The sequence below is a fragment of the Protopterus annectens genome, chromosome 2.part0, assembly GCF_019279795.1.
Source record: "Protopterus annectens isolate FY-2018-M chromosome 2.part0, PAN1.0, whole genome shotgun sequence".
NCBI classification, from domain to species: domain Eukaryota; kingdom Metazoa; phylum Chordata; order Ceratodontiformes; family Protopteridae; genus Protopterus; species Protopterus annectens.
The window spans coordinates 1,159,381,540-1,159,398,474 of NC_056728.1; the positions used below are offsets into that span (position 1 = coordinate 1,159,381,540).

A 16,935-nucleotide genomic window follows, 5' to 3' on the forward strand; every position below is an offset into this window, starting at 1 on the left:
AATTCACTTGATGAGACTAACATCCTGCAAAAGGGTCTAACACAGAGAAATGACTGTTGCCAAAACTAAGGATTAAGACTCAATACAAGGAAGTGCTTTTGGGAAAATGTGTACCCAGGCAAATTTACAATTTAAAAGATACCCCTAAGAGTTGACCCACTAGTTAGAGATTGGGGAACATATGTAGTCAGTAATCTGGCCTTTGATCAACAGACAGCCAAGGTAACAAGAAAATCATTCTGTGTCACCCAGCTTATAAGTAAGGGTATGACATCCAGATCCAAGGAAGTTATAGTGCCACTCTACTCATCCATTATCAGACCCATCATTGAGTACATTGCCCCCTTTGACATTCACCTGACTAGGCATATGCACCAGTTGGCATGCCCTCAGAAGTTCCTCATCAAGAGAATCCATGATATTTACACACTATCCTATACCGATTGCTTCAGAGCCCTGTGTTTCTACTCAGTCTCCTACAAGTAGTTGACAAGCGATCTGTGCTTGGCATGTAAAGCCTCCTTAGATCCAAGGATCTGAGTTTTGCATGTGGCATAAATAGAACATGCTAGTGAGACAGACATGTGGCTCAAAGAAATCCCATGCTCTGGAATAGGCTCACCATCCCTAACCATATTCAAATGTAATCTTGGCCATTGGATGAGAAATTGCAAATTCATCCCTGAGCTGGCACCCCCCACATGTCTTATAGATCGAGGCTGAAAGTAAACATTCACTAACTAACATTGGATGGGTATGTGAAGTATAATGTGTGTTATGTTAATATAGTCTGATTACTTTTAAGTGAATGTAAATTTGCATATGTCACATGTGATAATTCAATACAGGTGTTAGAAAAAAAACATTGGATGGGTAATCATAAAGTCATCCCTGGGCCAGCCCCATGCCACTTCTAGACTGATGCCAACAGTAAACATTCTACAACTAACATAGCCCCTGATACAACTTTTTAGCAACCTCCTACTAATCATGCCCTCCTAACAAACATACCCTCTGAATTAAGATGCACATGTTACCAGGGGATACAATTGGGTTGGGTTGCATGGCTAGGCTTATAAAGGACCATGGTGGTCATTAGCCTAGTATATGCCTATAAACCTATGAACTTATTAAGAGTTTGAGACAGTAGAGTGTTTGTGGAAAATGTTTGCTCACTGTACACCAGGCAAAAGAGAAACAAATTTATTTTAAGCAAGCAGGGAATGTCAAGAGGCAGGTGTGAGATTCAAGCTGTAATATCCAGCTGTCTTCAGAAATTTTTGTCCTGGTGGATTAAAGTCATTTTTTGATGCAGAACAGTTTGAGCAAGAAATACAAAAGTTAGTTCAATAAAAAGTGAGCAAAGAAGCAGAAGGGGACTCTGTGCCTCATTCTTTTGATAATAAAGCACATGGAGAGACCTTCCAGTGAAATTTTTCCAATGTTCTAAAGAAAAATGCTTGAGAGACAGAAATAAGCACAGGTGTTGACTAGAAGAATTGGGACTACATTGGACTTGAACCAGAGTCTGGGGTTAGGAGATTGAGATGAACAGGAAGAAGACCAGCAAAACAGAAATCATTGAATAAATGTGAGATCACAAAGTATCAGGCATGTTTGCGAAATATGGCTGTACAAGAAAAAGTGGAAAGAATGGACTTTTGTTGACTTTGTTAAGCTCGTGAGCAACTGAAAAACATTTGCCTTACCTCATGCCATTAATGTTTGGAAGGACTCTAAGGGGAGGGGAAGAGAAAAGAAAAAGTTACCTATAAGTGAAACAGTTTCTGTTTTTAACAGTATTTCTGTATAATGTTTCATGATATAAATTGCATGTTTTATAGTTTTTGGTTATTGTATGTCATAAAGATACTAAAGTAAACAGTTGCCATTTGTTTGTTTCTTTATTCTTTTTTAATAATAATAAATGTAGTTATTGTAATGCAAAATAAGAAAAAAACTAATCAAAAGCATGTTTAAGTTAATAATCTTGGATTGCTGAGGTGGGGGATTTAGTGCAAAAGTACACAGATCATAATATATAATAGAGCTAATATGTTTCCCCTTACTTTTGCATAGGCAAATGTCTGGATTAAGATCCTTGGCTTAGTCTAATAACATGTTTTAAGTGGAAACAGGTAAACAAGAGAACACTAAATGTAATGAAAAGTTCTCCTTTAGCAATAAATGTCTTTAGAAGCCTTCAGCTGAGGACTTCATTTTTTCTTATGTTTCCATGGAAGCAAGATGATTATAGTGCAATAAAAAGCTAAATCAATGGTTTCTTCAAGGCTAAAAGTTAATATTTTCTGAAAGCATGAAAGCTGTTTTTCACATCTGGGAGGGGAATAAAGATATAAACACAAATTAGTGTTAGTAGGAATGTAAGCAGTAACATGCATCTTAGCATGGATAACCTCAACTTTATGTTGGATAAGGCCTGTGTTTGCAGTTGTCTGTTTGGGACAGTTATTCCTATTATGAGGGTTAAACTTAATTATTTGAAGGTATAAATACTTTTGTGTGTTTATATCACTTAGTCTGTGGGGTGTTCTAGGGGTGTTTTTTTTTTTTTAGCGTTTTTATTAAAACAAAAAAGATGTATAAAATGTGGTATACTTTGAAATGGAGATAAGATAAAATGTATACATGTTTTAATTATTTTTTATTGGAGGAAATTTCTATGGATACCAGAGATGGTTTATGGGAAACTAGAATAGAATATCATGAGGTCTATTGGCAAATTATTCTTGAGGCAAATAGACCTCCAGGTTTGAATGACAATGTGTCCCTCACCCCTGTATTGAAGTTAAGGGCAGCAAGGCTTTAAGGATTACTGTTTAATGCATTTTTGTTAGGATTACCATATCCAGTTGGCTGAATTTAGGTTTTTTAGTGAAATTGGATTTTTATTTAATTATATTTTTCATTTTATATTTTAGGTAAATATTATTGAACTACCAACAGTGTTTTTAACTTAAGTGTAATTGTATAGTTGGACAGTAGATGGTGCTATTTATTTATGTTTATTTTTATTTCATTTGCCTATTAACATTTTAGGTGTATCTTTTTAACTATTTTTATGTACATGGATTTGAGTACACTCAGTATTTGAGGTGTGACTCTAATGGGCAGAAAAAGTGTTTATTAACAGCATGGTGAATTTTTTTATATTTTAAAATGGTAGTTGTGAATGGTGATTTTTATTCATTTATATTAGGCTCTTCATTTTAATTGATGTTATTGTATGACTGGTGGTTGTTTGGGATGGTTTAAATATAAAAGGGAAGTAGTTTTAGGTGGGTTTTATACATCTGAAGAAGTCTTGGATGAAAATGCATTGTATTGTTCAGCGTTTATGTACTTGTCTCCACCTCATTTTGTGATAATAAAAGTATTTCCCTCTGAGTTAGCTCAGTGTGTTTTAGTGCCTTTTGTTTGAAAAAACATATAATAAATAAATATGGATCAGTGTAATTTTGCAGTGGGGAGGCAAACATTTGAGGGCATTAATAGAACAATGATGATCCAGAGGGAAACATAATATAAGAAAATACCACTGTTGTTGGTGAGTCTTGATGCAGAGAAAGCATTTGACAGAGTAAGATGGGATTCTGTGAGAAGAGCAGTAGAAGCATTTGCATTCCTTGATGCAATAATAAGGTTAATTAGGAAAATATATGAGGGATGGGTGGCAAAAATAAAATCCCTTAGTACAGACTTTGTCATCCTATATTAAAGATTCTTCAGATTTTTTGGCAAAACTGAGGGATTTTTTATCTGGTTTCACCTTTGATGTGAAACGACAAGTTATTTTAACTGTAGATGTTTCTTTATTTACTTGTATCCCTCATATGGAGGGAAAAGAGGCAGTTAGAAGCTTTTTGACAGTTAATACCAAGATCAGTAACTCAGAGGTGAATCATTTGTGTAACATGTTAGAAGTAGTATTAAGCAACAATTTATTTTTATTTAACCGTACCTATTACAGACAACTTGCAGCGATGGGTTCCCCGGCAGCTCCTGCATATGCCAACATAGTTTTGGCTGAATGGTAGTCCACTATTCTGGCTGAATTGGTTAAGAAATATAGGGTTCTTTTTATGTGAGATTTGTGGACGACTTGTTTTTTATTTTGGAAGTCACGGAAATGACAACAAAGGATTTTCTTGCTGATATGAATGCCTTGTCAGGCTACTTGAAATTTACAGTAGGGGCAAGTGGGCACACAGTTAATTTCTTGGATGTTACTTTAAGATGGGAACCAGAAAAGCATTTGTTCAATAGTAGAATTCATAGGAAAGAAACCTTCACCAATGGTTATTTACACAATAGGAGTAACCACCCATCATTTATGAAAAAGAACATACCTAAGGGTAATATATCAGCGCCAGTCGGATGACCTCGGACGATTTGGATCTTGTAGATGAAGTCCAAATTATAACAAGTATGTTTTTAGAGAGGGGGTATGATAAGGAATACTTAAATCAAATACAACAGGAATTTTTGAAAAAAGAATTTCATTTTACCCTCCTATTTTAAGATTTCCTTTAGTTTTAAAGACTACTAAGGCAAGCAAAGATTTTAAAGCTACTTTGAATTTGGACATGACGGTTGATTGTTCAGCTATAAGAGGGATAGTTCAAAGGAACTGGAAGATTTTAGAAGGTAATACTGATTTAATAAAGGCAGTAGGTACAAAACCAAACTTTGTTTATAGTAATCAGGTTAATATTAAAAAATTATTAGAAAACGATCAATCTACTAAAGTTGTTAATAGAATTAATACTCATAAGACGGGAATGTATAAATGTGGGACCTGCAGGTTCTGCAGGTTCATAATGGAGAGACCTTATGTATCTCTAGATCACATTGAACAGAGTTTAAAGTGCCAGGGTATGTCAATTGTAAAACTGAATAGGTCATTTATATTGGGATGTGCAGTGGGTATGAGGCATATTACGTTGGAATGACCACACGTTCCTTGAAGGATCATATAAGGGAACATGTATACGATGTTAGGACAAGGAATAGTAACAGTGCATTATTTAAGCACACCATGGAATGCATTAAATATAAAAACATTTTTGTTTTCAGTTTTGGAAGTTGGGAATAGAGATTTGAGAGGGTGTGATTTTAGGAACCTACTTGAGCAGAAATAAACTTATTGGCAAATAATGTTAGATGCTGACAAAAAACCTGGCCTGAATGACTTAGTTAATATAAAGTGCTTTTTGAAGCACAGGTCTCTGAAAGTAAAGAAAAATTAATTAAAATGACATTGTCGAAGATTCTTACAGTCTGTGTAATTTTATATATTTATATGCATTTACACACTGTCGTTTTAAAAGTGCTTTTAAAAGTATTTTCATTGAAATGTTTAAGAATCAATTATTGTTTTTAATTTAATTGAATTATTGGCATTCTGGTGCCAAAATGTGGGGTATTTAAGGTGTAGTATTTTTACAGTTTAAATTATGTTTCTGAGGAAGTCAGTTATTGATGAAAGCAGTAATAAAGTGTTGGTACACTAACATTGTATCTTTTATGTGGTTATTGGCCATTGGAATATCCTTGCTGGTTTTTGGTAGTCGTTTAGTCTGCAGTAGATATACAAGTATTTTTGGCTCTTATACATAACACAAGAAAAAAGTTACAGTTCACAAAGGAAAGGGATGATGATGAAGCAGGGGATGGGGAGCTCATGAAGTAAACAGAGAATGGGATTTTGGATGCAAATCCTTAAGGAGAATAACAGTTGTCCTTCAGAATATTATATTCATAAAGTAGCTGAAAGTATACTAAGAACTAAGCCAACATGGGAATAGAGAAAGGTTATTTTGTTGATAGGAATGACTGCAGTTAGTGGAACACAGAATAGGTAAGAGGGGGCTGGTATTTACTGTTAGAAGCTGTCAAAGGAGCCAAGGTATTGGAAACAAGTAATTCGAAAAGGAAAGGTAAAAGAATTGGAAGACACCAAGAACACATTTGGAATGCAGGCTAGAGACTGCCTTCCCTATCAGGGATCGATATCAGAGTATAGACAAAGAGAAGGTGATAGAGGAATCCTAAGTGAAAGATCTGCAGTGGTTGTGTTTTAGTTGAATCTAGAACAGAAGCTGTTGTTAAAAAAGGGATAACTAGTAGGGCATATAAAATATTGCATGCTAATGATAGGAATCAATCAGAGGAGGTCAGAAAAGATTTGAAAGAGAGATTGCATAAGCAATTAACAAAGAAACAAAGAAACAATGGGAGGACATATACACAGATCCCTAATATGCAGCAAAGTGTACTGTACAAGATTTAGGATTTTTGCTATGAAGTGTTTGTTGTACCCTAAGGAGGCACCAAAGATTTTTTCCTAAGGTAGATTGCAATTGTTGGAGGTGTGGTGGGGAGGAAAGAGGTACCTGAGAGCATATGTTTTCAGAGTGTACTGAGCTGGCATACTTTAAACATTTCCTACAGAGTACTCTGTCTGGAATTTTGGGTGAGCAAATGAGTGTAACTAAGGAAATTATTTTTTGAGATGGGCTACAGAATCTGAATGGCATAGACATAGTAAGGCATTGTTGAGTTTAATTCTGGTGGCTGCCAAAAAAGGAATTATTAAAAAAATGGAAATCAAATCCTAAACTAATTGGACTTGAAGTAATAAATATTGTGATAGTGATAAAAGAACAGGAAGTGGGATCTTTAGAAAAGGGTAGGAGCATGTTACATAGAAAAAAATGTGGAAACAATACTTGCAGAAAATGGTTTGGAGGAGGAATAAGGTATAAGAAAAGTCAGGAAATGAACAATTTATGTACCGTTGGATTGATTATATTGTATAGAAGAATATATGCAAGGTATAATGTCTATACATTTGAACTTGTTAATATGCTTTTTTTTTTTACTTTTATATAAATGAAAGTTTGCCTGTGTCACAAGTGGTAATTCACTAATGGTATTTAAAAAAGAGCCGGGGGTCTTAACTCTCAAAAGATCAGCCTTGGGAACTACAACTGAAAAGAAAGCATTTAGTGTAATAACTTCTTGTTGTCAACTGACAATATTTTTCCAGTGCATAATACAATCTGCTTTATCAGATTGACTGGCCATGTTTAGATCACATGGAGTAATCACACAAAATCCCTTTTCTTTGGTACTGGTATTTCACTCCTCTTTATGTAGTTTTGCTTAGGTTTTGTGTTACCTTGTTCTTTAGTCTTGCTTTGCTTTTTGCAGAATTTCAGTTGTATATAGAGTGATGTTTTGTAAGGATCAGGTATATCTAGGTATAATAAAGTCACTAGAAAGAGTTGCTGCGACTAAGTCTTAGCTGCCACACAAATTTATATTCTTTGCATCCTTTCTAACCTTATTCCAACAAATTACTGGAGCCACCACGATAGTTAAGAAACTTTTATTTTAAACAGAACGAGCGCTTTCACGCACCTAACAAGTGCGCTTCATCAGGTTACCTCCATTTTGCATTCTTGTTTTTGCAGATATTTGCTCAATTTGCAAGGAAGCACGCTTTTTTGTTTTGTTTACCAGACACCGAACACCTAAATAGTGAAGACAAATGGTCCTATAAGTGAAATCACTGGATGACTTCTTTCATCACAATTGATTCTTTAAAGCATTATACCTCTGTGCCCTTTTTTCAACAAGACAACAATCTGAGTTCATGTTCAACTTAATTTCTGCATTAATATTAATCTATTGTGCAGCATTAGGCAAATATCTTGTTAAAATCAGAACAAGAGATGACCAGCATCATACAGAACAATATATTAAGAAATTTTAAATGGAGTAAAATGGAAGCCACGCAAACTATAATTTTTACAACTAAGACTTGTTTTGATATGAAGTAATCATATAATATAAAATGTTCACAGTCATAAGATCAATTAATATATAAATTAAGAAATCTGATTCAGTTAACAAATCCATCTGTCCAACCATCCACAACCTCCTTTTCCCATGTTTGCACATGGGATTGGGGTGTCACTTCAACAATCACAATCATCTAGAACCAATGTTCAAACCTCTAGTAACATATTTCCCTTTTAACCAGTAGAATAGACAGTTCTGTTGTGCATAGTATTTGATTCAGAGTTTCGTATATGGCTCAATGCATTAACATTTTCTTATTATTAGTGATTTAATTTAAAACTTGGGGGAATTAAAAACCTATAGGGAAAATCCAGAAAGAATTATTCTTTACATAAGTAAGAGTCAGCATTGCTACTCCTCTTTCCTAACTGCAGTCCTCCAATTCAACAAAAGGAACAAAATATTTTCTAAAATTCAACATACAGTATTCTTTAATACTTCTTATGAAATCACATTTAGTTTCTGAAAAATGTTCAGAAATGTGTTTTACTTTCATAAATTATTTATGAACCAAAAAAAGGTGCAATATTGCTTGAAGAAAACTATGAAACCCAAAAAAAAGCACTATTCGTTGTGAGTCCAATACTTTCTTTATTTTAATACCAAATTGAGCTACTAGTCAGTGATTGGTCCAAAATTTGAACAGTTAACTAGTCCAATAACCTAATTAAGATTTAAAATACCAAAGGTTAATTTATAACATCAAATAAAATACAATAAAATTATGTATATCTTAAAACATTGTAATAATACAATATGTACAAGGAAAAAAGGCTCAAATATCACAAGTAGATAAATATGTATTATGTATATACAAATGTTTACAGTTTCTTTTTTTTTTTTAATTTAAACTTGTTCTGCCCTTTCCATCAAAATTGGTGCCAAATTCAAACATTCATTTAAGCCAGGGGGAAAATTTGCTGCAAGCCTAAGCTGCCACATCAATTCCTTTTTCAATAATAGGTTTTGCCAGTCTCCACCTCTGGCTTCCAAATGTACTAAATCTAAAATAGCAAAATGAAAACCTGTATGATCATTACATGTCATGCTGTGTTTATACAAAGCATTTGTAACTTTTTTATTTTTTATATCATACAAATGCTCATAAATTCTTGTCTTGAGAAGCCTCTCAGTCTTCCCAATATAGAAAGAGCTACAAGTGTTACACATAGCAATATAAACTAACTTACTAGAAAAACAGTTACCTCTCCTAGGGTAAACTGTATTGTTATTCTGATTTTTCAAACAAATCTTAGTATCCTGTAAAACGTAAGAACAATATTTACATCTCCCACAACATCTAGTACCATTATTAGTAGCTTCATCTGTTACAAGACATTTTGATCCACTTTCTAAAATCTTTTTCAGATTAAATCCAATTTTTGTGGTAAACACTGGTTTTTCACCCAAAACTTGATATTTGTCATGGTCAACTTTAAATATGCTCCAATTCCTATGCAAAACATCTTTAACTTGTTGATATAGGGGACTATATTGTAAAATACAAGTATGTTCAAAATTGGTTTCATTAGATTTTTTATCAATCTTCCCAGAAGATTCATTTTTGTTTTTATTTAATCCCTTACCTAATAATGGGGTATATCTCTTACCCCATTCAACATATACTTCATAAAGAGTTTTTTCCACCAGACCCATAGGGTAACCCCTATCCTAAAACATATTTTTTAGATGTTCAAACTCAGGTTGAAGGTCTTCCACAGAAGATGTCATTCTAGCTACCCTAATTGCTTGACCCTTAATTATACTTTTCTTTTGACTAAAAAGATGATGACTATTAAAATGTAGATAATTATTACAAAAAGTTTTCTTACGGTATATTTTTGATTTGAATTTGTCCTTGTCTTTAATAATGAGTGTATCAAGGTAACTAATTTCATTAGCATCAAACTGAAAAGTGAACTTCAAAAAGTTAGTAGTACTATTGAGATATTGGATGAATAAAGGAATAGTTTCAACTGTTCCCTTCCAAAAAATAAAAATGTCATCCAAAAATCTACAATAGTAATTAATATAATCAAAATATTCACTTCCAAACACATATTCTCTCTCCCATCCTAGTAAAATGATGTTTGCATAAGTTGGGGCGCAGGCAGCACCCATTGCCATACCTCTAACCTGCTGGAAATATTCTCCCTCAAAAAAGAGGTAGTTGTGGTCTAATATAAGTTCCATCATTTCACAAGTTAACTTAATTTCATCACCATTCATAGTAGACAGATTATATAAAGTCTCCTCAAAATAACCTAACCCTTCTTGTTTAGGAATACAAGAGAGCAAGTCCATTACATCAATGGTTACAAAATAACATTCAGCATTCCATATATGACTTTTTAGTTGACCCAAAAAATCCCAAGAATCCTTGACTAAATGTGGACACCTTTCTACAACATGTTTGATCTTCCTGTCCACATACACAGATAAATTGTGGGTTTTAGACCCAGTGGCTGCCACTATAGGTCTAAATGGTGGATGTTCTAAGCTCTTATGTACTTTAGGTATACCAAATATGCCAGGGATTTTTGGATGTTTGTTAGTTAAAAAATCATAAACTACCCCTGTAATTCTTTGTTCCATCAAATATTCATACAGAAAACTGTCAATTCTCTGATATGCTATATGAATTTGATTTTTTGAACATATGGAGTAGTTGTTAACATTAAATAGAATTCCCTGCATAATATTGGTATAATCAGTACTGTTAAATAAAACAATACCACCCCCTTTGTCCGGCGCCATTATGCGTATGCTTTTATCATTTCTTAAGTTTTGCAACAGGATTCTTTCTGTGTTACTAAGGTTATGAAAAGTTCTCTTGTGTTTACCCCAAATTTTATATATGTCATCCTTAACTACCTTCTCAAACATATTAATTAATGGGTCTAAAGGGGGATTAAACATACTTCTTTTTTTACACACTTCATTAGAAAAGTCTGTATCTACTTTCGTAACCTTAGAATGCAATAATTGTAAATTCAATTTTCTCATGTAAAGTTGGATATCAACTAAGGTGTCAGCAATATCTGGAATTTTAGTGGGTACAAACTTAAAACCTTTAGAAAAAAGGGAAAAGTATTCTGGCAAGATTTCTCTATCGGTATAATTGTAAATATTGAAACCGTTCAAAACATTTTGTATTGACTTGTTACAAGATTTCTCATTTAAAACTGAAGTCACTACCACCTTGGGGCCTCCATGTGTTTCTGGAATACCTTGTTGTAGGTCGCTTGCTTGCGATTCGCTATTCTTTTGGAGCGTCGGGGTAAGGGAAAATCCTGATATTCAAAAGGTACTTGTTCTTCCCTTTCAAAACATTCTTCTTCCTCCCCAGTAATTTCTAAGTCTATAGGGCCTAGAATGTTCTCATTAACTGACCTAAAGGGAGATGGAACATCAATATTCCCTTGATTATAAACAAAAAGTTTATCAGTAGGATATAGTTTACCACTTTGATACTGTTTTAAATCTCGGTCCAACATTTTTGCTTTCTTATTAAATGTCCCATCACATTTTCTGTCCACCCTGTTTAAAATCTTATTGTATAAACCCTGGTGTTGTTCAAACAATAGGTCAGTTACAATCATCTGGTTTAAATTTTCTACTTCCCTTTGTAAATCATCTTCCATTTTCTCATAAAATGAAACAGTTTTCATAATCAATTCAAGCCCCCATTTATCAAACATAGTTGTTAACTCACAAACATTTTCCTTATTATAATAAACACCAAAAGGAAACTTAAAAATTAATTAGGTTATTGGACTAGTTAACTGTTCAAATTTTGGACCAATCACTGACTAGTAGCTCAATTTGGTATTAAAATAAAGAAAGTATTGGACTCACAACGAATAGTGCTTTTTTTGGGTTTCATAAATTATTTAGTCAAAGTAAGAAAAGCGGACGTGTCAGTAGTGGTAGACTAAGTTACCTTAGGCCCTGGTCCATTCTCAAACCATGCTCATCCCCATACATTTTTAGAACCAAAAGTGCATGTGTTCTTTTGGATTCACCTTCCTGATTGTTTAAATTACAGAGTTTAATTCAGCAACTTTTGTTAGAGTCTGTGCTTTAAATTTGTAGCTTTGAACATTTTCCCAGCAAGCAGTGAAACAGAATATCCGAACCCATAATGACAAAATTACCTATTTTAATCAAAAAAGGCCACTCAAACTGTTGTCATAATATACATCAGTATCCATACTCATCAATTACAGATACTTTATTGAGTGTGATAAGTAAAGTATTCATGTTTGCCTTACACAAATACACCCTAGCCCTGCAAAGAAACACTAATGGCCATATAACTTGACTACCTCAGCCGGGTCAACCATTTTTATCCTCACACATCTTCCAAATCCAGCAATTGTAGAAACATTGTTAACTTCATCTGTCTCAGAAGTATATGTCAAAAAAATGGTAACATTACTAATGACCAAAGTAACGTATTTTATGTTTAAGTATTTCATCTCAGTTCACAGATATGTAAATTAGTCCTGCAAAGCCTGATTAAAAACTGTTTAAAATTGAACAGATGATAAAAGTATAAGGTACTTTCATTCACCAGTACCACCTTCACCCCCACCAGGAACAGTTATAGCTACTTTGTTCACTGTGAACACCCCTTACTGCTATGATTTCACATGGAACTAATCCCTATACTATGCTCATATTTTCATATGTAAAACTGCACACCATCACCACAACATCATCTATGACTCTAACCTTTCTTTGAAATAGCAAGGTGAGAGTCAGGATGTTTTGAATCATCATGCCTCATGCATTTAGTAATGGCTTATCAAAAACAATTGAGGCTGTGAAGCATATTGTATGAAGCAAATATTGTCTGCCTGGGAGCCATCCCTAGTCTCTGAGTAGCTTGGCAGGATATTTTCTTTCACCAGAGCAGAAGCTACCAAGTATTTCAAATGAGAATGGCTTGTGTGAACAAAATCGGCATTCAGAGTCATATTGGTACTTTGCTTTTTCTGATATGTTTACATGGTGGGCATGTTTTCAGCAAGATCATTTAGCCAACAAGCAGTAAGGTCAGGTCAGAGTAAAATGCAGGATAATATATGGAAGTAACATAGATTTTTGGTGGAGGAAATTGATTATCTGAATGACTGACTAGCCTTAAGTAAGTGTTTGTGTGCCTGCTTGGATAGATGGCTTATTCATTTCAAGTTCACATTTCTGTGCCAAAAAAATGTTGCAGAAAACTAGAACAGTATGGAGGGATACCTTATGTTAGTAGACTTGTAAGAACTAAATTTTACAGTATCATATCACGCTAACAGGCACTCACCGAGGTGGTTATTATTAGTGGACAAATTCTGCTCCTTTTTCAGGATTGTCGAAAACTGCCATGAAGACCTCTACATTATAACCAATGATGGTGTGTGAACAATTTATGATTTGGTTATTTTAGGAGACAGACAAGGGACCACAGAGACATTTTATTGCGTGAACCAGACTGTAAAGAACTATGCATTTTTCACAAAGAGATGCCATTTTTTTGTCTAAGGGTTAGCACCCAAATAAAGTTTAATTTTAAAAGCCAACCTGAATATTAATAAGCAACTTTTCATTTGCACTTTATTTTCATCTATATCATTTTTAACTGTAAATGTTGTAATTGCTTGTGGTAGTGCCCTTTCCAATCTGTACTTGATCATGGTAAATGCTACATGGTTTTAAGCTGCCTTGACAGAAGAGCACCAAAACTGAAATGCCTACTTCAAAAATATTTGTATCTGAGCTGTCTGTAAGTTGTGAGGTCAATAAGCAGTAAGGCTTATACTGTCAGTCTGTATTGCAGGATTTGGAGTATGGTCTTACTAAGCCTGTTAAACAGCATTATCCTTTAACCCACAGGATACACATGTGAAGCATTCAACAACCCAGCAGACTTTTTTCTGGATGTCGTTAATGGAGACTCAACTGCAGTGGCTTCAAATAAGGAGGAAGACATTGATATAGGTAGCATGTTTACATTGTCATTCATATGCTTTATAAAGAAAATATGTATGTGGTGAGATATATTGCTTCTTATTAGTGCTTCACATCAAGGTCTCTCTTTACTTTGATCTAATGAAATGTTTTTAAAAATGCAGCTGATGACACATAATAGAAACTACAGTTGTTTCTCAAAATGTTTTTTATTTTTCAAATACATTTGAATGAATTCCATAGTATTTATACATAACATCTTAAATAGCTATGCACACTATTTACATTAGCCTGACACTATAACAGATTTTAATGTATACAGTTACTTTACAAGTATATCCAATCAATTATCAGACTGTCGGATCAATTATAGTATAGTGTCAATCAACGATAAGACATTTCCCCAAGGGTCGTTGATAAATGGCTTTGGATAAATTCTTACTTCTTTAACTTTAATTCCCAGTAATGCTGTGGTTTTCAGTAGGCTGTAGAAGTCTTCCAAAGTTGGTATTGTGTTTGTATTCCATCTTCTTGTTATACACTTCCTTGAAATTGCAAGTATAGTCCATACTAGATACATGTTTGACCTATTCAAATGAGGACCTTTGTTCACATTTAATAATACAAGAGCTTTAGTTAAATAAAATGATTCATTAAATAAAGCTTGTAGAAAGTTATTGATACCATTTCAAAATGGCTTCATTTTAACATAATCAAAGAAGATGTGGTTCCAATCTGCATTGTGTACTTGCTCACATCTCTAACATATTCCTTTTATGGAAGCACTAATTTTACTGATTCCATCTGGGGTTAAGAATGCTCTGTGCAAGCATTTCCAATTAAAAACTTTCCAGTATTGTGTAAAGGATGTATATTTTATTGCTAATAAGATATTTGTTTTAATATCTTCAGTTAACTGCATTGAGTGTCCTTTTGTTATATATTTCCAATATGAGATTTTGGGTGTTGTTTTATAGTTTATCAATATTTTGTAGAATTTTGAAATATTATTTCCCATGTCAAAGTCATTATATATGATTTCATATATGTATTTAATAAATTTAGGTTTTTCTTTAAATGACGAATTGTTAATTATTCTACTTAAAGCTTACGAATATGACAGAATACTCTGTACAGTTAACCAGTCCTGTTGTGGAATTTTGCATGTTGTTTTTATTACTTGCATATCTTAAACTTTTAGTTCTTTGATACATTGGAGCCAACAAACAAATCCTTTCTGTTTCCAGGAATTAATAATTTCTCTATATATTTTATGTGGAAAGTTCTTTGTGACTATAAATGGTGTTAAAAAATCAAACCAGATTTTTAAATCTGTATTTGCATTAATAATTTTCCTAAATGAGTCAATGTAATAATTAATCATACAAGTTTTAGTGGGTTTAGTTATGTTATATTGCATACTAATACATAGTATTTGCCATGGCAAATTGTTTTTTATCTGTTATTTGAATTTTTTTTGTAAATCAAATTCATTTATTGATATTACAGTTTGTAATTCTTTCCAATTTGCAGAGTAATTTGGACTTACCCAGTCTGAGATTGTTTTAAATATTGATGCTTTTATATATGTTTCTAAAGCAGGAAAGTTTAATCTTCCCTGTTTCCTTGGTCTGATACTATGTAGTAAAGCTATTCTGTTTCCTTTGGGAAACCATAACATTTTTATTAAGCATGGATTTATTTATTTAAGTATATTCCTTTCAGTTGTAACAGTTGTATTGCCAAGGCTATATATAGGATCTTGGGCATTAAAACCATTTTTATTAACTGTAGTCTATCCTCAAATGTTAATATTATTTTGTTCCATTTTTCCATGAGATTTTAATTCTATTGATGATATTATTATAGTTTTTTGAGACTAATTCAGTCTTATCCTTGCATAACTAAATTTCTAGATATTTTAAGGTAGATTCTTGTTTCCCTATGATGTGATGCCCCTTAGTCTGCAGTTCTTTTTTTTTATTTAAAAATAAAAAATTTGATTTTGATTTATTGAAATTGAGTCCTGAAGTCATGTGAAATTTGTCAATTAATATATCTAATTCTTCTAATGTCTCTTTTGTATTAGATAATGTTAGTAATATGTCAAAAGCAAATACAATTACTTTAGAATTGAATTGTTCATAAACATCTATTCCTTTGATTTTTAAATTGTTACGAATTGAATCTGTCAATATTTCAATAGCCAGAGCAAATAGAATCGGTGACATGGGACATCCTTGTTTAGTGCCTTTTGTTATATGTATAGATTCAGAAGTAAAATGACCTAACTTGACATACGCTAAATTATTTGTGTGTGTGTATATATATATATATATATATATATATATATATATATATATATATATATTCTTTAGGAGATGAACAAAGGATGCAGCAAATTCAAATAGCATTAGGATTTTTAATAAATAGTCCCAATTTATGGAATCAAAGTCTTTCTCTATAGCTAAGCCAATTATGAGTGTTTATTTTCTTTACTTACATAATCTGTAAGATAAATTATCCTTTTAATATTGTCGTGTGTGTGTCTATGATATATAAATCCAGTTTGATCATTATTTATTGTTTTGGATAGTGGTATTTTCATTCTGTTAGTTAATATTGTCATAAATATCTTATCATCATTATTTAATAATGATATAGGTCTATATGAGGTACAGAGGTCTGGAGATTTGTTTTCCTTTCAGATTGGTGTGATTAAGGAATATCTCCAAGAGGGTGGTATTAAAACTTGTGACTGAATTTCTAATAGAATTTTATGGATGAGGGATAGTATCTTTGAAGGAAAAAGTTTATATATTTCCATAATTATGCCATATATACCTGGAGCTTTATTATTTTTATCCTCTTTTATTGATGGTGGTGCTGCGGTAGCATTGTCGCCTCACAGGAAGACGTTGTCCTGTTCAATTCTCAGCTAGAGTGTCTTCTGTGTGGAGCATGAATGGGCGTACCTTCGTTGAAGGTTGTGCATCAGGGCCGGCAACCCGGCACATAAAAATCTACTGCCAATCATTAGCGGACCAGAGTTCCGCTGTGGCGACCCCTAACCGGGAAAAG

At 33.1% G+C, this 16,935-nt stretch overlaps 1 protein-coding gene across 2 annotated transcripts in view; it reads left to right on the forward strand.

Annotated features, from left to right (window-relative positions):
• The window catches only part of ABCG2 (ATP binding cassette subfamily G member 2 (Junior blood group)), an 897,562-nt gene that overhangs the window by 427,939 nt on the left and 452,688 nt on the right, over positions 1-16,935 (forward strand). For both annotated transcript variants that reach the window (XM_044061359.1, XM_044061358.1), the window contains one exon: positions 13,780-13,884. In XM_044061359.1, coding sequence (XP_043917294.1) covers positions 13,780-13,884 — 105 coding nt within the window. The remainder of the gene's footprint in view (positions 1-13,779; positions 13,885-16,935) is intronic.